Source organism: Idiotropiscis lumnitzeri, chromosome 13 (genome assembly GCF_059441095.1).
Source record: "Idiotropiscis lumnitzeri isolate Australia: NSW breed Sydney's pygmy pipehorse chromosome 13, RoL_Ilum_1.0, whole genome shotgun sequence".
Taxonomy (NCBI): domain Eukaryota; kingdom Metazoa; phylum Chordata; class Actinopteri; order Syngnathiformes; family Syngnathidae; genus Idiotropiscis; species Idiotropiscis lumnitzeri.
In genome coordinates, this window is record NC_142403.1 from 11,672,432 (window position 1) to 11,698,582 (window position 26,151).

The following is a 26,151-nucleotide window of genomic DNA, read 5'->3' on the forward strand; positions in this document are numbered from 1 at the left end:
ATCACCATTGACAATAAATGAACACAAGCCAGGCATTTCTCAAGTTTTATGCCAGTGGCGGGCACAGACAATTGTGACTAAGACCTCTCCACACCAAACCGACGTCGGCCTCGAAATTAGTTGGACCGGAAAACGAAGGAAGCACACACCACAAAAGCCGACGGAGACGCCAACGACTCTGCGACATTCTGAGCATGCGTGAGAAGTAGTACCCCTTCATGCCACTAGAGGGCGAAAGTCAGTGCCCCGCCTTTGACGGTGATGTCAAAAAACAGCGTTTTTTCGTGAATGACTTTTGTGCTTACTTCGTCTTTGCGCTCTAATGACGGTAAAGAAGATGTGAAAATGAACAAAGTTCAGAAATAGAAATAGCTACAATTTGAACCGTTTTTTTCCCGCTTTCCTCATTTCACGTTCTTGTCCTGTGCAGTGTTGTTTTTGGCAGGCATTTGAGATTTATTTATTTATTTTTTTTTTTTAAATGAAAATGCTTATTAGTTTTCGTCACATATAGTCAGTCCCATTCGCAGTCATTGAGAGAATTCTCTTACCTCCAGGACCGGTCCTGCACCAAGTATAGTCCTCTCCACGCCGCTGGCATAGCCTTTCTGGCTGAGTGCAGTCAAACAATGGATGAGAAAGTTGGTACTTTGAGTCTTGCCTGAGCCGCTCTCCCCAGAGATGACAATACACTGGTTGACCTTTTTCCTGAGCATTGCATAGTAAGCCACATCCGCGATGGCAAAGATGTGCGGCTCCAGTTTGCCCAGCTGGTGGTTTTCGTACAGTTTGACATACTTTGGGTTGTAGATCGGCAGAAACTTGAAGGGGTTGATGGCAATGAGTATGCTGCCTGCGTAAGTGTAGATATTTTTCTTGTAGAAGCGTGTGCGCAGATTGTTTAAGATACTGTCCTCGTTGAGTTTGGGGAGGTTGCAGAGGTCCGCAAAGTCATCTTGCGGAGGTGGAAGGAAGCCCCTGGCAGCAAGCCGCTGTGCCTCCTGCTCTTTGGACATGGGTGGGAGGTGAACATAATGAATAGAGCCGTCGTTGTTCCTCTCCTGGAGCAAGAAGAGAAACGAAAGTGTTTCATTTTCATAACTTCTAATGAAATCATTTTCCGACAATTGGTCACATGTGATGAAAGAGGCAACTGCTTAAAGGATGCCACAATAATTAGTTGATTACTATCTTGGTTGTGTGGAACAGTAACTTATTTGTGCCATGAAGCTAAGCAAATTGGGGTGCACTAATTGCGTTTTTCCGCAAAAGTAAAATTAGTAATCCATTTGAATGGATTCGGTGGCCAAAAGGTTAACAAAGAGCGATTTGAGGTCTAAGACTTTGCCCTAGTTGACATTATCCAAAAAAGAAGACCCAAGTGACAACACATTGATTCGCTATAGCAGAGAGATCCAAGAATTAAAATGGCAGAAATTTGTGCAATAAATTCTGTTTTCTTGGGAAGACAAGAGAGCGTAAGCGATACTACACAATGGACCTGAAGCAAGAAGTAAAAGCCGAGGCTCCGCGGGTGCTGCTCCTGGGCTTTCCGAGGCCACAGCAGGAACCTCTGCACTGGGAGATCGCCAGCCTCCAGCACCCACTCTTCCCCTCCACTTTCCTTCACCTCTGCCAGCACATATAGGCGGCCGGGGTCCAGCCCCAGTGCCACGGCAGCATCCGAGATCACAGAAGCTGCTGTTGCATCCTTCTGCACTCTGATTAGTTGAGAAAAAAAAGAAAAAGAAAAATCAATGATGTGCAAGAAATGACTGCTGACGTTTTCGTAACACCGCCGGCCCTCCCACCTCAGGTTGCAGCAGGTCGATGACTCAGCAGCAAGCCGCGGGTAGATCTGGAGCAGGTACGAGCGTCCGTTGTGATCGTTGGTGCTCGTCAGCAGACCTCCTCCCCCCCTCACTCCACCTGCACTCGTTGCCACGGCGGCACCGCCATCTCTGACACTCATCCTGAGTCAGGGGGAGTTGCCTCAGCATGCCGCAGCCACTGCCTCCCTCTCACTACACAGCACCTGGAAGAAAATAAATCACACTTTGATCAATGACAATTTTTACACTTGCCAAAAGCACCTCCAGTATTTAAAACCCAACCATCATGCATAATGTAACAAAGCTTCCAAGGCATTGAAATATGTATTGCAGCCATTTGCTCGACAAAATGATGGACAACAAGAGCATGGTAGATCATTTGAATGCATAATAATATCAAGTTAATTCTATGTCTTATCCTATCCAGTATTTGTGTGTGATCATAAACAGTTTTTTGGAGATACTAAAATTACACATTGTAGATTACACTTTGACCTCAGTTACTGCTGCAGATGCAGCAAAGACGCGGAACTCACTTATTGCATGAACGCAACCCTGATAAAGAAACAACACGTAAGTAAAACCACAAAACGATGCAGTGACGGCACAATATTCATTCTCGACAAGACTCCGTGATTGATGTCAAACTTGGTGGTTGGAAGAAAAATGAAACCAAATTTTACAAAAGTAGTTACTAAGCAGATTCTGGCAATAGAAAATAATGACTAAAATGTTTTTAAAAATCTGTTCCGGTCAGCCCTTTTGGGGAAATATTTGCTCGGCCTTTGTTATTTTTTAATGAGCAAAATGGCAAGTAATAGTCATAAATAACTTATGTGTCCAAACTCACAACTCAATTTACTCGCGTGCTCCGATCAATCGGTCACCGCTGGGTTGATTGGTCAATTTCAGTGGAAAAATGTGATCGGCATAAGTCGATCAATGTCCTTCAATGCCAATCACAAAAAAAAAAAAAAATCACATCGGGAGTCTCCTCAAAGGTGTCATCATCTGTTAAGTTTCTAACCTTTATTACTATGAATCTATGTGTTTAATTCAAATCAACTATTTGCAAACATCTGCTTTTACACGACCAACATTTTTCTCTATTTTCTAAGATTTTGTTCATGCATTTTGTGCACTGTCAATATGAAATGATGATGTATTATATAAAAAAAAGCCGTTTTTTTTTTAAATGGGATTCATCAATTTAAAAAAAAATGAGACAGACAGATGAATGTATCATTAAAATATCATTAGTCATTGTAAAATTGAAAACCTAAAATTGAAAAATATATTGCTAATCCCCATGATCAGTATCGGAACCCATAACAACCAATTTCTCGCATGAATAATTGCTATCAGAATTAGTTTCATAAAGTGCAATTACTTTAAATAGCAACAAAGCTGAGCTTCGGGCCTATAAAAGGGGGCGTAGCCATGTCAGTAACATCACCATCATGGCCAGTTTTGTCTCTGTGAGCCTTCGGATGTGAGTTTTGGCCAACCGTAGTTTTTTGGTCCAAAGTACAAATACTTCATTACCTTACTTAAACATGAGATGAGTAATGGTGTTGCCGTGTTAGTCTGATTAGTAGAAAAATAAGAGAGGTGGCACCTTTCAGCTGTTAGTCTTATTTAGCTGCTTCAACATTAGATGCTTTTTTTGGCTTGGTGTTTCACTTGTGAAAACTGCAATTGCTACTAAGCAAACGTGAAGACCAGAAAGCTGTCTGGAGAAGGAAAGCATGTATCTGTTTATAATCCAAAACACACAAGCTCATCTGTAAAACATGGTGGAGGTCATGTCAAGGATTTGGCTTGCATGGCTGCTTCTGGAATGGGCTCACACATCTTTATCGACGATGTCACTCATAATGGTAGCAGCAGAAGGAATTCTGAAGTCTACAAAACCATTTTGTCGGGCAAGTTATAGAAAAATTAATTCAAACTAAATCGGGAGGAGCTTCATCATCAAAAAGACAATGAACCAAAACACTGCCAACGCGACAAAAGACTTCAGACATCTTTAGTGGCGCAAACCATGCTGGGAGCGCATCAGCCGGACTGCTGAAAGGTCAGAAAGGAAACGCTTTAAGAGGACGAAGATTTATTTATTTTTTGCTTAGGTTGTGGACAGAGAGCGGACCGGCAAAATAGGGTAGCGTGCCCATCTCTGAAAATACCATCAAGACAACCTGAAGAAAATGTGACAATGTATCCTTTCCAAAGAAGAGATTATTTCAGTTTTTCAGTTACAGTTAGAGGCTTTTTCCATTCAGACAAAAAAACCCAGTGTGATTGTTTCGCTGCATTAAAACAAACCATTAAAAAAAGAGACCCAAAATACTGCATTACTGTAATGTTGCCAGTGAGGACATTTGTCGACTATCCCTTTTATAGTTCAAGATCCATACCACAGGAGCGGATTTTATGATGACAGCAGCTGGTTGGGGTATTGCGCGTCAAGCAGCATGGCCCTTTATTAATAATGCATGCTTGGTAAACTGTGAGCCACCCTTGGGGAAACAGGAAGCTGCTTTAAAATCACAGCCCTGCACGGCATGCAGAAGCAGGCAGGCAGGCCACGCTGCTCAAGTAACCTGAGAGCCAACCTGGAAGCACAAGGGTTGATAGTTTATCGCTTTTCTTATTTTGCCAGCCAGAAAAACAAGACGTTAAAGAACAAGATGTGACATGAGTAAAAAGCATAGTGTCCTCCAACTTACATTTTATGCTATGATGTGCAATGTTTCATTCTGAATAATAATGGAAACTTAAGCTAGAACCTTTCAGAGCACATTTTCAACTTGTATTGATACGTTTTGGTCTTGGACACAGATCAATAGATTGTGTAATTGATTAGTGCGAGGGATTAGACCCAAAATAGAAGTTCACGGTCCAAAGCTTTTGCATTTTTCCAGGCCAGTCAGTCGCATGCAAGCTTTTTAAAATAATAAGGCATGCTTTTCTGCGGAGACCACAAAAGACAGCAAAAGCATTATCCTCAATTATGAGGTCAAACTGGTTTGAATTTGTCACTTCAGCTCCGAGCTGCTCACACGATTAGAATGCAAAAAAGAGCAAACACAAAGAAATAAGGTTGAAAAATCAGAGTTCAATACCTACAAAATTTCTCAATTTACAATCTTCCACTCGCAATGCGATTAGATATAAAGTCACTTGTACCGCACATACACGGCATGTTAAAAAGTGGTATTTAAAAAAAAAAAAATAAAAAAAACGGCCGGGTTCCAATACAAGCCAAAATGTAGCTATTTGGCTAAGCAGCTAAGTCAGAGTACAGACTTTATAGCCGTTGAACCAAGAGCAATAGTTTTTACAATCAACCAACCAATATTATTTATTTTACTCTATTTTTGTCATTCTGCTCTGCACCAAACATTTGCCAGGCGTAACTTTTTTTCCCCCGCCATTTCTCCCCCTAAATCATATTGCACCTGTAGATTTTCTTCTTGTGCTTGTTCGCTGGAGCGCCACAAGGCCTTGTGGAGGCACATTTCAAGCCTCTGGTATCTTTTATGGCATAAGAGAATGACTGAACCGCGCTACGCTTTGACCCACAAAATGAGACTAACTCACGAGAGCACGTGACGACAGTGAGTAACATCTATAGTAAGAGACAAAAGAGAAAGTCATAGCAGGAACATCGGAATGACATACCTAAATGATAGAAGAGACAAAAAGCAAATATTTTCAAGTGAGACCAAAGAGACGGGTGACTTTCAAAAGGAAAGACATGGTGCCTTGAGATAATACAGTCTTTTCGTTGCAAAGGAGATCGTCAGTGAGGATACCCCGCATTCCACAGATAAGACCCCGGGGTCGGGGGCTTAGCCTGGCCTTTTAGCTGCTTACCATGGGATGGGGAAAGACACCGGAGCTCAGACAGGGACTCTTCAGCTGCTTACTATGAGCAGGAGGGGGCATTAACCTCTAAAAAGCTCCTTAGACCAGACGTATTTAAGGGGGTCCCCACGGTGGGTTTGCTGGACTCAATCGTTTCCAAACTGAAGTCAAGAAGAATAGACACCCACAAACATTGCTTCGTAGGGCTGGGCAATAATTCAATGATATATTTCACGATATGCACCTAATCAATCAATGGAATATGCTCTAAAAAAGATTAAAAAATCTGAACCCCGACCCTGTCCTTCTGGAGGTTCAAGTGTTACATTAAATTTGGGCACAATTACAAGCACCTAAGAGGACATTTAGAGCACAAAAGTGAGTTTTATTTGGAATGGCTTGATTGTTGTGTTTTAATCAATTTTATCTTGAATCAATTTTATTGTATCTTTAAGTCTTTTTTTCCCCCTCATTTAATAAAATAGTATGAAGTACAAACATTGTGATTCGCTTAGCCCTTCAAAGCATATGATTAAAAGACATTTATTTTGTTAATTAAATTGACCTATTAGTTTTTATAATTGTATCTATTAAGGTTGAATATTATATTTTTAAATAATATTACCTATATTTAGCCGTGTTGCTCAAGGTTATTAAATAACTTACGGCAGTTTGCTCTTGTTTGTATGTTGGGCTCCCTCACATATTTAAACAATACAAAAAAAAAGCCTGAACAATTTGCCTTGTGGCCTTGAACAGAAAGCTGTTACATAAGTTTTTCGAAAAAAAAACTATAAACTATAGACAATACATAATTGCGTGATTGTTGTGTTTATTAAAATAAAGTTGAAGAATTATAAAGTGGCCCTGGTATCTTTATGAATGCAGTCCTCAAACAAAAAAAAGTTTGACAATCAAATGTTAAGTGCCAGGTTTTACAGTTCAAGTTTTATTTTAATGGTCAAATTAAAAAAAGACCAATCCTGGTGACAAACCTTCCACATGTACACAATAAAGGGACAGCCACAGGAAATGGAGGAAACCTGGAACGACCCCATATTTAGCAGTACAGCCAATTCCTTTGACTCATTGGCACATGTGTAATAAGCCAAATCGTTCTGATGCCAATTCCGCCCACATATTGAAAAAATATACACAAACTGCACCCAGCTAAGGAGGAGGTGTGTCATCCGTTTATAGTCTGTGATTGAAGTATGAGAACGCCTCGGTTGTTTTATTCTTAGCTTGAACGCCGGACAACTCAGTGATAACGTAAGACTGCTACTCTCACTCAAGTCCGTGAACAGATCAACAAACGTGGCCTGAGAGAGACGCCGCCAGCTGACCATGATGTGGCAAGAAGTGAATGAACCAATGAATGGAACACTCATTCTCTACTTTCCTACACCCCCCCCCCCCCCCACCACCCTTGCCCTCACCGCTTGACTCATAATTTCAATGGGAGAGTTTAACAGTGATGAAGCAAGCTATGATGTCAACAGTGTATGAGGAGGTAGATACGGTGACTCCCTGAATTCCGTTTGCTTGGGTGAGCAAATGTCATGAGTCAGTGCAGAGGCAAAGCACCTTCTAACTTGTTAAGCGTCATTGCCGTAGCAGCAGATCCAAGAAATGCCCAAAGTTAAAAAGTCAAACCTTACTTTCAGAAACTCGACAACAAACAACAACAACAATTTTTTAGTTTGTCCATAGTTACAATATCACAAAGTTACAGCAGCTTAAATGCAGAGCGGGGCAGTCCAGCCCTCAGGAGAAGAAGAATGAGACAAAGAAGAAGGCGACAAAGAAGAAGAAGAAGACATGGAGACGTTAACCCTCTTTAGTTTGTCAAAACACCACCATAATAAGCCCATAATAAGGTAGCCAGCTAATTATCTTGAATAAATCTCTGCCGTTAGCATCTCTCCTGCGGCAGCGTCATGCATGGATGTTTTTTTTTCCGGGGGGGGGGCATAACGGGGGCGGACAATTTTTATGAGTAAGGCTGGAGGGTCTAGGCCGGAAGGGTAGCCAGGTCGCGGACGGAAGGCGGAGGACTGACCGGGTAAAGAGGGTCAAGTCCCCAGTTCTGCTTAAATGTGTTGAGTTTTTGTCCACTAAAATCTTTTTGAGTTTTCGTCGATTTAAACTATCACAAACAGGAATCACTAAATGTGATAAAAAAAAGATTATTTTTTTTTTGTCCAAAAGACTAAGACTAAAAACAACACTGTACCACACGTTCAATTTGGATCTGAAAATGTGCTTTATGGTTTACAAGCCTATGACCATTTATTGGCCAAAACTTGGATTGACAACAAGCCAAGGCTGCACGATGTCGAGAGGTTAATCCTTTGAGCACATGTGCTCCAATTGAGCGCAAGCCTTTGCCTTTAAACATCTGATAGTCCCGAGATCCACCTTACACCCCATCCGGTGACAGTCTGTGCAACCAAAAGCTTATTTCATTTTTCTCCTCCCTGGGGAAAGTGGAGCTGGGGCCACTCAAGTATCCGTCAGCATTACAACTCTCGCCAACATGACCTAATGAATGTGAGACGGGCTTGGCTGGCTTTTTGCCAACACTCACTGCATTGACAACTGGGCACAAAGAAAGAAGAAGCAAAGGAAGTCAAGATTCAATGTGTGTATATTTGTGTGTTTCGCTCGAGTGTGTGCTCTTGGGGATTCATAAACACACGGGTCTGGCGATTGGAAGAGATTGCTCCTCATGCTGCTCAGTGGTGCTAATCAGCCTCAGGGGCTGCTGAAGTGCACATGCATCCACAAAATGGCTGGAAATGGATTGGTGCCGCCAACTAGAATTCACCATGTGGCCTACTAAAAAAAAAAAAAGGTCCTTTGTTTAAATCAGAATGATACCTCTTGCAGGGAATTAACCGACAGACCCCAACTGGGCTCATAATCACCAATGCAGATATGGAAACCAGTGAAGAAAGAGTCAAGGGTAAAGGGCACTTTGAGCTCCGGTCCTCCCCCCCGGTCTAAGCGGCATGAACAAAAAAAACAAAGCGATGAGCATCTGCTGTCTGTATCAAAAGGACACAAGAAAGGCGCCTTTCACTTGTTGATACAACCATTTTCAGTCGTTACTGAAACCCGGCCAACCTCTTGCACTAAAACAGCAAGAGAAGACCCGACAGACATGAATGCTGTATGGTGCAGTACCCATCATTTTGTTTCTCCCATTGAGTGTGTACGCAGAATGCCAGTAGCGCTGCAAATAGTGTGACACAACGCCATTACAGCATGTAATGTACCGGTTAGTTACACAAAGAAAACAAACAGGACATATTACCTGTGTTGACACCAAGTGTCAACAAGAAGAACAACTTTGAATCTGCCTTTGTTGCATTCCACAGCAGTGCGTACTTTTGAATGAATGCTTTTTTGTTTTCACACAACGTTAGGTGGACAACTTTCTGAACAATAGTGTGCTGAGCGAGTGAGCGGGCGTAGACAAAAGCAATCAGCAAGCACAGACAAATGAGATGGACAATTTTACATAGAATTACATCACATGTACTCACCCAAGCAAGCGATTGTGTGGTAAAAAATTTTTTATTTTCCCCAAACAGATAAGCAGCAATGGACTCAAGTGAGCCTGTCTAATTAAATTAGCATATCGGGAATGGGCAGTGCTAATCAATCAAAATACAGTTATCTCTGGGGAGCGGGAGATGCATTGATCTGACACTCCCAATGTCCCGTGTCTGAGTCAGGTATTGACAAACTAAAGCTGGCTGCTGGCCGACGCCCCTTAGGGGAGAAAACTGACCTCCTCATCACACACACACACACATGATGGTCGAAAACATCCAAAGTCAGCTCATTCAAAACAGCGTTGCATCCCTTTAGTCTGTTTTCCTCGACTGTGTGTCAAGTCGTCATTTTGACCTTGAGGCAATCTAACACTAGTGTGAGTCAGTTTTATGAACTTCCACTTTACGTCCATTTTGCAGCAGGTCGTCGACCTGGGAGGCTACGTAAGGTAACGCACGACGCGACCTTCCCTTTTTTCACTATGCATCTGTTTTCCCCCTTCATTTTGTCCTCCTGGTAGAGCACTTTCCAACAAAACCAACCTCCTCATTTAGCTCCTCCAGTACCTCCCATTCCACCCCCCACTGGTCACCCCCCACCACAGAACATTTGACACCATTGCGCTAACTCAGTCCAGATGCCAGGTCGCACTGAGGGGAGCAGAGAAGTATATACCCTTGAATTGAACGGCTACTCCAAAAAAAAGGCAACTTCATTATTTTAATTCGATTTCATACTCCCAACAAGGAGGAACAACAAACAAATTCAATACTTCCTGTAGCTATGTGACGCTCCCATGCAAATTCTGTCTATCATTCACACGTCAATGAAGCTGGTCGTAAAAAGTGGTGACATTTTCGGTCACTGTGATGAGCGGAAAGCAGGAAATCAAAGCAGCGGCATGACACACACCAATCCAGGGAGACCTTTTAGCATGTCCGACTTAATGGGATCCAGAAGGCGCCGCTCATTCGGTGTGGTTGTTTTAGAAGTTCATATAGGCTGGTGGTGATGAGATGAAACTTTTCCATGTCACTCTATCCATGTTGGATGAAAAGACGAAGGAGTTGAAAATAAGAATGGCGTCATTCATTCATTATAAAGCCTTCCAAGACGAGTGTGGTAGATGTTATAGTGACGGCACTTCCACCCGGCCCAATCTCATAAACACCATTCGCAAACAAACAGGATCCCGGATAATATGAGGAGCACCTGCAGGCACAACGCGGATAAAGCGGAAAAGGAAGAGTATTATTGTACTCACTCACTCATGTAGGCTACTCTGCTTTCAAAACACTTCCGGCACATGCGTCCATTGTGCTGTCGGCATGGCCGCAGCAGTGCACAAGCTTCAATGAAAAGCCTTCACACCAATGAATGCATCAAGTGGAAGACGCAAAAATGCATTTTACACGGATTTGTTCATTTTATGACTGATGTTACGACAATTGAAATTCTTGACTTTGTTCGCATGTATGATATTGGTTTTAGTCGCAAACGCAATGTTTCAACAAAACAAAATACGTCTCCTTCATGATTTGAATCTTTTTGTTCTTTTGTTCACACATTGCTCACACCTTGCCACCAGCCGCTCTCACCTAACAGACATCCTGGACGCTTTCGGACAAATGAGTTATTCATCAGTGACCTGAGACTACACAGTTAAAAAAAAAACAAAAAAAAAAACAGAGCAAAGACAAACAGAACAGAGTCCAGTTTAGAGAGAACCCAAAGGCAAGCCGCTGTTTCGATTCCATCTCTTCAACCCTCTGCTGATCTCACCTACACTCTTTCCACATCTGTGCTTCTGTCTGCTCTTGTGTTTGGTCACCCTCCACAGCCTGTCCGGCATTCATAAAGAAAAGCGAGACGCTTCAAAGCCTGAAGACCCCGTCCAACGAAAGGTCTTTAAAATAAACATTAGAATCAAATCACCTTCCATGTACTGCTCCAGGAGTTTAATGCAAACCAGGTCCTCTTCTAAACCAATGTTCCATCTATGTCTGGCCACATTTCAGGTGCTGTTGAACCTACAAATACAATTTAGCTCCCACCAGTTATTTACACAAGGCAATGATGTCACTTTTGTGGCTTGACAACAAAGAGAGGTGAAGGGAGACACAAACGACAGTTGTTATATATCATTTCATTGGCACTTGAGATGTATGCCCTCATTTGCCCTGCCTAATGATTAGAATTTGACCGTGGCCATCAGAGCGCAACACCAGTGCAGAGGAAGAGCAATCCTAGCCCGAGGGTGGTCCCTGCCCGCCTCCCTGCTCATAATCCTGAGCCAAGGGACAGGATCAGTGACGGCAGAGAGGGTGGAGGGGGGATGGAGTAGCTCTCACCGCAGAGAGTCATCTTTCCACCCGGTAGTACAGTAAGCCATGTTTCCACCACGTGGGCGACTTCAGATTCTTCCCACGACTTCCCACTGCATCGCTTTGAATGGCACATCCTGAACTGAATTGGATTTTGGGACTCGTGTGTAGGCGGAAATCAGGTGACATCAAAGCAATAATACCCCATTTATTCAGAAAAAGGAACGGTGGGAGTCGCCTATCAAAAACTAGTACGAACCCTTGATCCCACCCATGCAAACGATCACACGCTAACGTTTGGCCTACTGCTGGCCCGAGACACAAACTCACTCCTCCACTGACAAAAATCACTCGGAACCCTTCGCTGCCTCCCTGTCGGAATTTACAAACCTCTACAATCCACGTAACACAGGATTATTGAAAAGCATTCTTTATTTCGCGTAATTTCCAGTGAACTGACTCCACTGAATCGAGTAGCAAGCCTGCAGTTGTGTTAAATGAATTGGTGTTAGAATTCAACCAATCACGATGGTGCGGAGAATCAGGGGCCAAGTTCATTGGAGGTAAAGGTAAATTGTTCATTGATTAATCGACTGACATAACGTAAACAACAACAAAAAAATCAAATTCTCAAGTTATTCAAGCGCCACTTTGACTAAGTAGTAAATAATATTCCACATCAAGCATGCAATGTAACATTACTAAAAAAAAAATTAATTCAGCTTAGTTAGGGCGAAATATAGTTCCGAAACTTGTTGCATCCGCGTGGAACAGCTGAATGTATGTATGTACCGTAAACGCTATGTTAGTCATCCGGCGCTCACATCATGGACAGTGAGACGCTTGTGGACATTCCAAGCTCTGGTTGCCATAACAGTCGCTTCCTGTTTGAATCATTTTTAAATCATCCAAGACACTTCAAAATTAAATCGGCAAGAGCATGGCCACATCCAAATGATTTAAAGAAATAAATAAATCTCACCGCACTTTAATTTTGGCATCTAGTTACATTATATCGCTTGCATTGAAGCAAGTTGAACAAAAAAATAGTATCTAATAGTATCAAAAGAGCAACCTGAACATTTGAGCAACCTGAATTTGATCCGAAATGCGTCATGAAATCAAAATGTTGGCTGTCCTAAAGTGATTCCAGTTTGTGTTGCATGTCACAGACAGACCCGTTTGCACTTCACTGTGGAAAGCTTTTTTTTTTTTTTCTTTTGTACTGGTTAAATCTGGTCTTGGATTAATTTACGACTGTGCCTGCAAAATCGCCATCTCAACAAGCCGCCATGAGAAGATGGACGCGCTCGCAATCAAGCCTTTGATGGGGCGCATCTTGCACTGATATGCGTTAAAGCAAGTGAGGAATGAAGCGCTGTAAGTAGGCCATCGTCAAACAGTTGGCCTTTTCCTCACTTACACCCTATCATTACAGGCCAGTCTATTTATAAAGCCCATAAATGTGGTCGGCCACACTGACAGTGCCAAGTTACCAAGGAGTTGGAGGAATTGATGACTTTACAGCCTCGCCAATCTCCCTCTCCATCTACATTCGGTCTTTTGCTCTCCATCTGCTCCAGTGTGTAAAGAACAGCAGCCTCGCAACTGCACAGCTCATTTAGCAGTTCGCTGCAAAGCGAAAGCCGAAGAAAGGCGGACATTGCAGCACACTCGCTGGTGGCACGTTTGTTCTTCCTGACCTCCATCTTTCTGTTCATTTCAACACATTGTTGTTACGGAGTCAACCAACAATATCATTTGTGAATTACACTCCGTGACATGAGGTTGTTTTTTTTGTTTTTTTTCGAGGTTGAATTGGAATGAAACTGAGTACACTGAGATTAGGGATGATGGATTCTGCTGATCCAATCCACGAGTTACAAAAAGCAGCATGAAATCTAATGAGATAATACTTTTGTATTGCCGTCATACAAATATCTTGCTTATGAACACATGGCAGAAAGAGAGAAAAAAAAAACATGTCTCAACACGCCATAAATATGTTGCCAAGTTCTTCGCTAGAAGCCCTTCCCCTCACTTCACGAAGTGATAATAATCTTTAGGCATCATGTTCTGCAAATATCTCTCTCAACTAGAAAAGTACGCTCGTCGAATACCACAAGGCATCACATCAGATATGCGCTATTGGTTATGATATTTTATAAACGTACAACATGTATACTGTCCTCAAACACGACAAATGAGGTATCAGTCACAAACAGCGTGAAATGAACCTCTTCTTGAAACAAATAAAATTATTGACCTCAGCTGACCTCTTGTTTTGTTTACCTTTGAAAACAATATTTGCTATACAATTGAAAGAGAAAAAAAAATTCACTTCTTCTCTGGAAAACAACATTTTGTTCCGAATAAAGAATCTCAGCCAATGCAGACATTCGTGTGTCAATCCAATGTATTCGAACAGTATGTAATTAATGTTGTATCAAATGAACTATTATGTTGGAATAATCTTCCTTCGCGTTAGATGACGAGTAGCAGCAACGTCTTTCAATCAATACAGAGGTAAACTAAATCAGCTCAGCTCAGCAGCAAACAGCGAGAAGGCGGGTTGTGAAGAGACTAATTAGAAGTCAGTGCTGCTGCTAACCTGCTCCACTCGCCTTTGTTCAGATAAAAAGCTTCATGTCTGAAAAAAATAACATATGTCAACATCACCGCCATCTCAGGCATTCGATGTCGTGCTCACACATTTTGGTTACAAAAGCGGAACAGTCACTTCCACATGTATTTCGGGCATCAAATGGTTGTTTTTTTTTTGTTTTTTTTTTGAAACAACATGGAAGTCAGTCAAGCGTGTCAAACAGCTGAATCTGCACATACACAGTGCATAAGCATTTTCAGCAACCAACAAGCGACCTATTTTCCAATGTTCACCTTTTCAAGTCAACGTGACCAAATGAGTGAAAATAATGTTGACATTCAGACAGCAAATGCAATATATTTTTTTATGCTGTTCAGAAAAAAACCTGGTCAACTGTCTGTCAAATAAGATAACAACTAATACACCATGTAGGCCATCACAAGACAGAAAAAGCTGCTCTAATGTTGTTCTTTCTTGCCCCACCACTTGATTATTATTTTTAACAGTAATGCACGATTGCAAGCTAAAAATGAAACTCGGCAAAGGTGTTATGTTTTTCTTCAACGATGCATTATTCATTTGGGCCAACTTTTATTTGAACTTGTAGGACCAATGACATTGTATAAGATGTTATAATGTTGCTTAATAATGCCTGTACATACTGTAAATGTCTGATGCCGATTTACTCAAGAACCATCCATTCATATCCGACCCGCTTCTCACAAGGGTCGCCGGGGTGCTGGAGCCTATCCCAGCTTTCTTCGGGCAGGAGGCGGGGTACACCCTGAACTGATTGCCAGCCAATCGCAAGGCACACAAAGACAAACAACCACCCACGCTCGCAAACTCACCAATGGGCAATTTAGAGTTTCCAATCAGCCGACCATGCATGTTTTTGGAACGTGGGAGGAAACTGGAGTACCCGAAAAAAAGCCACACAGGCACGGGAGGAACATGCAAACTCCACACAGGAAGGCCGGAGCCGGAATCGAACCCACGACCTCTCTGTGAGGCCATCGTGCCGCCACTACTCAAGAACCGATTATGTATATTTATTTACTTGCCATGTAAGATTTGATTCAAAATATGAATTGAGGTCGCCCAAACTGTGTCTGAGCTTATAATACATAACACAACCGTAACCCACAAGATATCTTTGATATATGCCATTAAGGTCATTAATATTGTACTCTGTGATAAGCCAGAAGGGAGGACTAATTCAAAAATCGTTTCAAAGCATTTCGAGGCATATCTACGGCTGCTGACCTATTATGCATTCATCTACTGGCAGACAGAAATGTATCCGCCAGGATGTGCAAAGCAACTGAAGCTCTACTGTGAGCACCCTCCCCCTCCCCCCATCTCATCTGGAGCCAGAACCGGCCATTATTAGTAGGACACCATATGGCTCATTTTGCTTAAAAAAAAAAAAAAAGACAAAATAAATGCTCAGTGGGCTGCTTCAGTGAAAAGCACAAAAAAAAAACGGTGTGGAAAGAGGAAAGGCTGCTTGAAATCTCAAAGGTTTGAATATGTTGCAATGCGTCGACGCTTCAGTGGGGGGGGGGGCAACTGCATTGTTTACATTTCTGACAAGCCTAATTAATTTTCGTGCCAGATGAACGTGATCCTCGTGCAGTGAATTCTCCAAAATCATACATAATCCGCGACATAAAGCTCCCAAATTGTCCTGATAATGATATAAATGTAAGTATACAGTTTCTGAGCAGATTTGTCATTTCCATGCGCGTCTTTAGCCAATGAGCTTTTAGCTAGATGCTACTCACATTAGCATCGACTTGATAAAAAATGGCTGCTCATATTGAACTGAGCAGCCTGACCCGATTTCCTATCTTGTAATCAGTTCATTTTCCTTTTCTATGGCTATCATCACACTACCAGTACTCTTCTGTCATGGCGTGATCGACTTGACATCTCACATAAAGTCACGCATGATGATTTTTAAGGCAGGTTTTTCCACTGAATGATCCCACGTCAAGTGTTCCATCTTAAACAAATCCTTAAATTGCAACAGCTTTCATTTTGTGTTCTTTTATGAGCTTAGTAACCCCAAATCAAGCATAGAAGTTGTTCTGGATATGAATACAACATGTGACCAAGTGTTCAAGGAAAACAATTTCAGACCATTCTCAATGAAAGCAATGGAAAAAATACAGACAAAGATGGTGATGATCAAGTAGAGCAGAAAGTGAGCATGTGTGTGTGTGTGTGTGTGTGTGTAATTGTAATAGTCTTGCTTATGATTTCGTTTTTCCACCATCGGCGCATTAGTCATCAAGAAAGTGCTTGGTCCTGCAGCTTACAGTATCTGGAAGCATTTGTTTTGGCCTGTTGTGATTGCAACAGTTACATCTTGCATGGAAGCAAACCACCTGGTATAAAGGTAGTGTGAAATAGACTAAAGCTGGGGCAGGGCAATCACTTAACGTCTCAGTGGAAATTAACTTTTAATTGAGCAAACCATAAGCATGATTCGTTTGAGTCATGTTTGACATTTTTAGGACTGCGCAATAGATGTCAATGACAACAGTTTAACCACATTCCTTTCAATTGTAACACATGGAGCAGAAAACTGACAAAGTGTGCACATCAATAATAAATGCCTTCTGACACAATAAAATGAGTCAAGACGTGTTAAAACAACACTTTACCTAAAAGCGATGACAAAAAAAAAAATGACCGGCGTTAAAATACATGCAGGTAAAACAGCTTTGCATCCCTTGGCACATCCTCCAATGAATTGTTATATAGTGTCGCTGTCAGGCAGAATTTCATATTTTTTCATAAATTGATACTAATGGTCAGTCCCCACGGTCTGTTATTTATTTTATTTTTTTTTACAAATGATTAATCAATCTCAAGTGATGAAAGTTGAGGGCTTGACTGCATATATATTATTATTAACTCTCTTGAACACTTCATCTGCCGAAGAGGTCTCGCATAACAGCACCTTTCTTGACTGTGCAGGAGCATTGCTGCATTATGTTGCCTCAAGATTGAAGCTCTGTGCGTTTTTATTCAGACAAAAAACAATTTTTAGGAATAAGTTAGATAAAGTACATTTGACTAGGCCTTTTTCCTTTTTACATCAATAGTTACAATGCGTCATTGCAGAAAGGAAGGTCATCAGCCACTGAATTGTCCGAATATTATTTATGAACTACAAATAATTTATCTTTGTTCATTCATCTACAACAGCTACGTTCGTGACTGGTAGAGCAATGACTCGCTCTTTCACCAGATCTTCGCACCCATCCATCATTATTGCCATTATATTTTTGGTGGCTGACATTTTCGTACGAAGGTGTGTCGTGAGAATTTTCCCCCAGTGTGCCAGGTTGGGAAAGATAGTATCGGTGTGTTTGTTAGTCACAATTTTTTGGGGAACGTTGTTGAGCAACAAGTTGGGACAGACAACTCATGGACACATTGCAAAGACGCTAGCAAGCGTGTCACTGAGCAAACATGTTAAGTCAAGTTATTTAGAATGACAGGTTTGTCAAAGTTAAGTAACCTTCACAAGAGTGCATGCACTCGTTTAGGCTGCATTTGCTAAGCTGTCACTACGCCGACCTAGAGCCATTTGTAAATGTCCATTTGCTCCCAAATTAAACAATTATTCGCCGTGCGATAACTGTCTTCGAAATGTGTCACGCCGAGCCAACGTAGAATGAATCATGAACGTACCTTTCCTCGCTGCTTGTCCCATCGTGTTGCTCTTCTTCACAGTCGTCCTCCCCACTATTAAAGCCACTGATTAAAAATCAAAAAGCAACGAGCAACTCGCGAGTAAAACCGTATTTTGTTTGTATGAGCTTCGCTTTATAGCCGTCTTGGGAGTGCGTGAGGAGCAAACAACCCCGGAGACGACCAAAAATGAGACAACGAGCTTGAAACCGGCGCGGAAACAAAAAAGAAATAATAAAACGAGACGATCAAAAAAAAAGGAAAGAAAGAAAGTAGCTTCCTCGTATGCCTCGGCGACACAAAGAAAAGGCGTCTCAGGGGTAAAAGGTGTTCAAAAGCACATTTGTCGCAGGGAAATGGAGTGGTTAGTGGTCCGTCGGCTAACCAGCTAGCCTATCGCCACTTCCTTTCTTTTCTGCCTTAATAACAGCAGCCAGGCTGAGCAATAGAAGCCGTGGTGGGGAAAAAAGGAAAAAAAGTTGAGGGGGAAAAAGGTTGCGTTCAACGAGGGCGCGCTGTTGCGTTCAAATGTACTGCTTTGGGACAACAGTGCCCCCTACAGCAAATATACTCGTGGTGCGACCCACAAGTAACAACCCAATATGAGCAACAACGCCCCCTGCAGCATTAAAATAGCAAGGGACGGATGTTACATACAGGATGTTAGGGAATGCCGTTTGTGCACTGGTGCACTTGCTTAGCCAGAATAAAAAAAAATATATACGTGTATATATATATATTTATATATATATATATATACGTATATATATATATATATATATACGTATATATATATATATATAAATATATATATATATACACGTATATATATATATATATATGTATATATATATATATACGTATATACATATATACATATATATGTATATATATATATATATATACATATATATGTATATATATATATATATTTATATTTATATTTACATATATATTAACATATATATTAGTGCTGTCAAGTGATGAATTTTTTAACTAATTAATCACAAAAAAATTCCATGATTAATCAAGATTAATCACATTTTATGTATATATACAAGGAGGGGGTGCTGAAAAACAAACAGCAATTTGATTATACAATATATGAATATATATACTGTATAATCAAAATTGCTGATTGTTTTTCAGCACCCCCCCTTGTGATTATTTGATGGAGCTACATAATTTTTCATTTTCAGGCCAATTATTGTAATGCTGCGTTATGTCCACAAGATGTTGACTTCTTCACACAAATGACAGATTTTTTTCACAGAGTCTTGCTCTCTTATAACATAACCATACTGGCCTACAACTCAACTCAAGGAGGACAAGACATTTTTTACTAACAAGATCAGTGAACATTTTTGATCAGGAAACTGAAATTAGTTATAATTTTCTTTTTTATCTATTTATTTTGGAGAAATTGGGAAATGAGTGACGACTTGGAAAAATGCCTACTTTTAATCAGGAATATGGTCATGCCACCCTCTACTCTCTTCATGTTTCGGCGAGTCATTAAAGGGGCTGATTACAAACGCTCCATTGGAAACACAACACAATACATCATCCATTCATTATCTGTACCGTTTGTCCTCACAAGGGTCGCAGAGGAGTGCTGGAGCCTATCCCATCTATTTTCGGGCAGTAGGCGGGGTACACTCTGAACTAGTTGCCAGCCAATCGTAGGCCACACATAGATGGACAACCATTTGAGCTCACACTCACACCTGGGTCAATTTAGAGTGTCCAATCAACCTGACATGCATGTTTTTGGAATGTGGGAGGAAACCGGAGTACCCAGAGGAGACCAACGCAGTCACACGGAGAACATGCAAACTCCACACAGGAAGGCCGGAACTTAGTACTGATGTCATTTTTACATGCAAACCTATTACATAAGTGCCAATGTTACTGTCAGTGAAGTGTCCCTTTAACTCAACTTTATTTAGATAGTGCTTTCATAACAGCTACTTGCACAAACATCGCTAATTTGAAGTTTTCTTGTAAACCTCCTGAGATACTGTAGACAATTCTTATTATGCAATAGAGTCGACCCAAAAAAAACTAAAATTCGAGCCACCACCACTGATGTCCTCAACCTTAAATTCACAATTTACATTGAGTTTTGTGCAGCGATGTGTGACACCGTTGAACTTTTTGTGCACATCTCAGCCTGATACGCATGGCACGTTCGACACACTTGAGGTTGACATGACATTTGTGGTTAAAGGTGCTATTTGAAGTTATGTTTTGAGAATGAGGGCGTTTTCAACCGTCAACAGGGTGTTGTTAGCGCCTTGGGTTGCAGTTGCTTGTTTACGTTCCTCATTCTTCCTCGTTTACACCAGCAGCCCCAAAGCAGAGCTACCATGACATTTCGAGGACTTTCAACATCATACTATCATTATTTGAATTTGGTTTGTACTTAACAGACACTTCATATAAAAAAAAAGTACCAATCACTACGCCATACTGAGAAGTGTATGTGTCAAAATATTTGAATCAGCTTACACACCTGCAAACTACAACCACAGATTTGTTTAAGTGCCAACTCAAAATGTAAAGATGTACCTCATGATGCGTCTCTTGAGTGAATTCATTCTTTGAAAACTCAAAAAGAAGAACTTGAGAGCTCGTACTTTGTTTTTTTGTTGCCCATGAGTGTCATGCCTCATTAGCTCCAAATGGAGGTCAAATAAGTATGTCACTCACTGACTTAGCAATGGTGTGCAGCACACTTCCCACAATGCTTTGGAGTACTCTTTGTGAATAGTAGATGCTTTGTATTTGCTTTTTTGTGAGTGTACCTGTGATGTCTTTGATGATGACAGACAAATATCCGAAGGAACAACTCAGATGACAAACTGTAGAAGCTTGAAGGTTAGCTCAAGTGTGGAATCAATGTGTGGCATTTTGTATTCTGAAAAATGAAATGTTGTAAAAGTCCCTATTTTGAACATATGTGTGATGAGTTAGGATGGTGGCGATCGGACCCTGAAGCAGTCGGATATAAAAGTAACAATTACCGAAATATTGGCTGTGGTGAGTGACGGTTAACTGCCGTGCGAAGATGTCAGCACACCTGAGCACGCTCAGCCCACCCTGAAAACATGAACAAAGAACTGCAACTATTTCAAAATAAGAGGTAAGAGGAAACGAGTCACAACAATATGTACTTATTAAAAATGTATTTTTGTAATGTGGCCTCCAAGTAGTGATGATGAAAAATTGTTCCCCACTCAAACATCTAAGTTGCAATTTTCTGGTCTAAAGTGTCCGTAAAATGTAACATCCTACTTGACAAACGCAGTTATTATAATATTAGTAATTATCATAACGAACGGAAAGGGGACGGGGGCTGACAATTTTTATGAAAAAGGCCGGAGGGTCGAGACAGGAATTGTACCGAGATAGCGACCGGAGGGCAGGGACTGACTGTCAAAAAAGGGTCAAGTGCCCAGCTCTGGTGGCTTCACTTCCCGCTTTGTGAGTCTGACTGGTTGTCTGTCTCCACGGTAATGTGTCATGTGACTGACCGGCAACCATTTCAGGCTGTTGCCCGTCTTTCACAAAATGTGAAACGCAATTTGCTCTGACACCACCCCAAGAGGAAAACTCATTGAAGGCAACTTGGACACCGTGCACTCTTCGGATGACTAATACATGTTTTGTGATGTAAGTGTGAGGAGAGAGATCATGACAATCCAATCTCATTACAAGTTAATGGTTTCATATTGCTTGCTTGCTTTTACGTACTCCCAAAAAAAAAAAAAAACCTCAAAGCACGGGACATTGTGATATTTAATTACATCACAGCAATATGAATACAATCACCATTGCACGCAGAGGATATGAAAATTGTTGAAAAGTGCGCACCTTTCACCATCTTCATGATGTGGTGCAAGAAAAGTGACAAAACGATGGCAATCTAAGTTGCATATCGCACGCGTGTGATGGGTGTCAACTTCCCCATCAAACAAGGGCTGCAGAAAACACTCGTCAGCGACAAGTGCATCTTCTCATGCACTCAGCATCACCACTGTAAGTACTCGCTGCACACTATTCTTCGGTGTCTGATTAATGATTGTCCTTTTGTGATTCATTATTAAGTAGCTCAAAGGGCACGGTTTTATTTCCTTTAGATTAAAAAAGCTTTGATGAATGAAGTCACCAACTTGTATTCAGGGCAGGTGGCATCATTTTCTCTTGTTTCACACGAGGATCGATAAAAGCTTTTGGTGCCCTCAGACAAAATTTGAGAAATTGATTTTGGGCTACTGAAATACATTTCTGGGAAGAAAGATCATATTCATTGCAAATATTTGATAGTGCACAGGTTTATTTGTGTTTCTACTGACACTTTGTTCTTGAAGCATGCAAGTGGCTTTAGGAGAAATGCTTGAAATGCTTCCCGCTGTGATTGAAATGCCCTCTGCATCTGGGTCGGTCGGGTTCATGCTGTTTTCCTCACATGAGGGAGGCATTTAAATGATGCCTAAATTGGAAAAGTTCCAGTGACATGTTTGAGTTCTACAAATACATTTGGAGTTCAAAGTATTGCATGTTGATAATTAATACTGATAAGAAAAAGTAGTGGTTGTATAATTGACGTTTTTAGACCAAATTGTTGCTCAAAGGGAACTAGTCCTGATTCCCATTCTTTTTATTTTGTCACAAAGCGGTATTCTTCTGGATGCGAGTTAAAAAGAAAAATGGTGTAAAACTTTTAAGATGTGGTGGAGCTAATTGGCTATGCAATTAAAAGTACAGTATGCATATTTTTATCTCAAAAGAATATACGTGCGCTATTTTTAAGCCTAACCAATCAAATGGTCCGGTAAACTTGTATGTCCAAATATGGTCCAATAGTTTTTTTGTTTTTGTTTTTCTTTTTACAAATCAATACGATTGTTCCACCCCCACTTCAGGTTTAATTTTGATGCAGTTCAGAGCGATGAAAATAGATAAAAAAAGATACACTGCCGTTCTTGAACGCAACTTAGTTTGAGAAGTGTTTAGTTGTTCCGCGGAAACTGCGCGGCGTCTGTTTGTCGCCTCCATTTAACTTCTGGATGACAATAACGATTGAAAATGCATACATTTCTGACACATTCCGCCCAAAAACGACGATAAGTAGAGGCTTGACATATTTTGTCGATGTATTGGTCAGTACAGTATTAGCCAATTGAAATGGTCGCATCTCAATCCATCTTTGCTCTTTCAAATGAATGCATTCGCAATTCATCCATTACAACCTCTTAAAAACACCCAAAATTGTCAAAAACATTTTTTTTGTCACAGAAAAAAATTGACGATGCAAGCACCAAACGTTACTTCTTCTTCTTCTGTGGTTTCTCTCGTCAGTTGTAAACCGAGCTCAACGGGCGGCAGCAACCGATACTGAATTGATGGTGGTGGTGCGTTGTAAGGTTTGCTGGCGCCATCTAGCGGTGGGAGATTTAAGCACACTAATATCTAAAACAAAATAAACTCATAAATCAAGGCGCTCAAATCTCAAGACATCACAGAAATTACATGTTGTATGAGTAAAGTGTACAAAGTTTTTTGTGTTGGAAATAACCCAAAAAGTGGTTTGGCTTCTTCCTGCATGGTTGCTTATTTTGTTCTCTGTCTTGGTCAGGTGTGGTTTGAGTGTGACGATAGCCAGTCCTCCCAGGAGTGTCTGTTTGCTCGCCGCAACCCGGTTGCGGTCGTCATCCTCCCGGCTCAGGAGTCGCCATGGATCTTTTCTCCTCCCTCACGTCCTCGTCCTCCTGCCCTAACTTGTATCATTTCTCCACTTTCCCCGGCGTCACCAACGCCTCCGACTTCAACCACGTGATCCTGCGCCATTACAACTACACGGGCCGTCTGAGGAACAGGACGCTTTCCGACTCGCCGAACATTAGCGCCACCATGGTGGTCTTCCTCTGTGTCAGCATTTTGATCATCCTGGAGAATTCGTTGGTGTTGGTGGCCGTCATTTCTCACATCCGCCGCAGCTGGCGTTGGGTGTACGTGTGCATCGCCAACATCACCCTGAGCGACCTCCTGACCGGCGCAGCCTACCTGGTCAACATCTGCATGTCCGGCAGTCGGACTTTCCGATTAACGCCGGCGCTTTGGCTTTTCCGTGAGGGCATGCTTTTTGTGGCGCTGGCGGCATCCATTTTTAGTTTGTTGTTGATTGCCGTGGAGCGTTACATGACGATAATGAAGCCACTGCCTCAGAAGTCAGCCAGGAGCGCCTATTATCGGATTTACGGCCTGGTGGCCCTCTGCTGGCTTTTGGCGCTGGTGATCGGCTTCCTTCCCTTGTTGGGTTGGAACTGCGTGTGCAGCCTGGACGGATGCTCCACCCTCCTCCCGCTCTACTCCAAGAACTACATCTTATTCTCTCTCATCATCTTCCTCGTCATCCTCCTGACTATCGGCGTGCTCTACGGCGCCATCTACAGCCACGTGCACAAGAGCGCGCAGCAGCGATGCCGCAAGCGCTCGCTGGCTCTTCTTAAAACAGTCATCACCATCGTGGGGGTCTTCCTGCTCTGCTGGGGGCCGCTGTTCCTGCTTCTGCTGGTCGACTTCTTCTGCAAGTCCCGGCAGTGCGCGCCGCTCTTCGGCGCCGATTTCTTCATCGTACTGGCTGTCCTCAATTCAGGCCTCAACCCTATCATTTACGCCCATGGGAGCGGCGAGATGAGGCGAGCCATGGCGAAGCTCCTGTGTCGCTGCTGCCTGAAGGCCGGCCTGTGTCGCACCGAGGCGCTGGCCTCCAAGGAGACCAGCAGCACTTCGGAGAGCAGGCAGGACCACCTGAGGAACAATTTGAACCAGGTCAGGAACTTGAGCGTCGCCTCCCCTCCGGCAACCCCGAAAAAGGGCAACAAGACGTCAAAGAAATGCAGGTTGAGCTCTGCCACCAGCTGCCTTTCAGTTTCGAGTGGTTAGACCACAATGTGGACCCCTCCCATGCAAACAGGACCTGAGAGAGCCACCGCACACACACACACACACAAACACACTCACAAGTCGTACAACTGTTTCCTCAGACTTTTGGTTTGGCATCAGGTACCTTTATGCAGGTAGCTTTTCACAAATGTCATGATGATGTACAGTATGTAAAAGTGTCATTCATATTTTTACCTTATGCATGTAAGAAAATGTGCGTGCTGTATTTTGTTTTTTGCTCAGGAATATTTAGTTTAAATGTTTTATTTGTTTTTTTTTCAATATTCACTATGCTACCTCTTCTATTGCGCTGAAGGGGAACGTGTCATTGAAACCTTGACAGGCTCCATAACACTCAAGATTCATGAACGTAAGATCCCATTAACATCAACTCGACAAAGTCAAGTTTTAAAGAAGACCTTCAAGGTGTCTTTGTTCACATCCGTCTCCAACAAGTCTATGTCAATCAAAAGTGAGCTTTAGGTCCTGTTCTTCCTGCTTTAGAGCGCATTTGATTGCATCGAGATACGGAAAGCTGCGGCCTGTGACTTTACAACTTCCATCATAATAGCAATCAGACCTTCTTTTATCAAGGCCAACTAACATGTCATGTAAAAAAAAAAAAAAAAAATCAAGTCATGTCAGATGACGCGGTTGCTGGATCTGCTGGTAAACATTTTGATGCTTGGACAACCCGTTTGAGGAGTACGAACGAATAACAAGATCATAATAACGATTATGATACAACTAGAAAAAAAAAAAAAAAACCTGTCCATAATGTAATTTAATCATTTAGAAAATTCCCATTTTTGTTACACCAGCCAGTTTGTGTACTTGCACGTTGGTCACCAATTTCATTAGGTGTCACCACGGTAACTGCGCACCCCCTAAATGAAGTGTGTAGACATAAAAAGCACTTAGACTTTTTTTTTTTACCATGCGTATGTTGCTTGTTTTTTTATTTTTGAATGTACATAAAACATATTTGGTTCTAATATTGGAATGCTAAGTTACACCAATAAAAAAAAATTAAAAAAAATAACAACGACCATCAAGGCCTTGTTATTTCGGCTTTAACTTGGACTACAAGTGCATGAGGGAAAACGTGAAGCGAGTTGTTTTAATCCAGGTAATTATGACTTTATGACAATATAGATGGTGTTAGTCTACACTTTGTCATTAACATTGTTCCATTTTTTTTTTCAATTTCCATGATAATGGCAATCAGGACAGCGCAGACCTCCACCAAGGCCAAAAATGAGTCACACTGCCTGATTTCCATTCTAATCTTGGAAGT

At 41.7% G+C, this 26,151-nt stretch overlaps 2 protein-coding genes across 10 annotated transcripts in view; one reads left to right on the forward strand and one right to left on the reverse strand.

The window, feature by feature from the left end:
• myo9bl (myosin IXb-like) overlaps positions 1-18,426 on the reverse strand; it is a 46,811-nt gene extending 28,385 nt beyond the window's left edge. For all 9 annotated transcript variants that reach the window (XM_088312579.1, XM_088312576.1, XM_088312582.1 and 6 more), the window contains exons 1-4: positions 17,904-18,426; positions 1,812-2,035; positions 1,502-1,721; positions 552-1,061 (exon numbers count right to left, since the gene is read on the reverse strand). In XM_088312579.1, coding sequence (XP_088168705.1) covers positions 552-1,061; positions 1,502-1,721; positions 1,812-1,972 — 891 coding nt within the window. In that variant the 5' untranslated portion in view covers positions 1,973-2,035; positions 17,904-18,426. The remainder of the gene's footprint in view (positions 1-551; positions 1,062-1,501; positions 1,722-1,811; positions 2,036-17,903) is intronic.
• A 3,437-nt stretch (positions 18,427-21,863) lies between these two features.
• On the forward strand, positions 21,864-25,732 carry s1pr4 (sphingosine-1-phosphate receptor 4). Its single transcript, XM_088313420.1, has 2 exons — positions 21,864-21,944; positions 23,545-25,732. Exon 2 carries the CDS (start codon positions 23,643-23,645, stop codon positions 24,852-24,854), a length of 1,212 nt encoding a protein of 403 aa, XP_088169546.1. The 5' UTR covers positions 21,864-21,944; positions 23,545-23,642; the 3' UTR covers positions 24,855-25,732.
• The last annotated feature ends 419 nt before the right edge of the window (positions 25,733-26,151 follow it).

Coding starts and splice junctions, on each gene's coding strand:
- s1pr4 (XM_088313420.1), top strand. CDS start 23,643: ATGGATCTTTTCTCCTCCCTCACGTCCTCGTCCTCCTGCCCTAACTTG.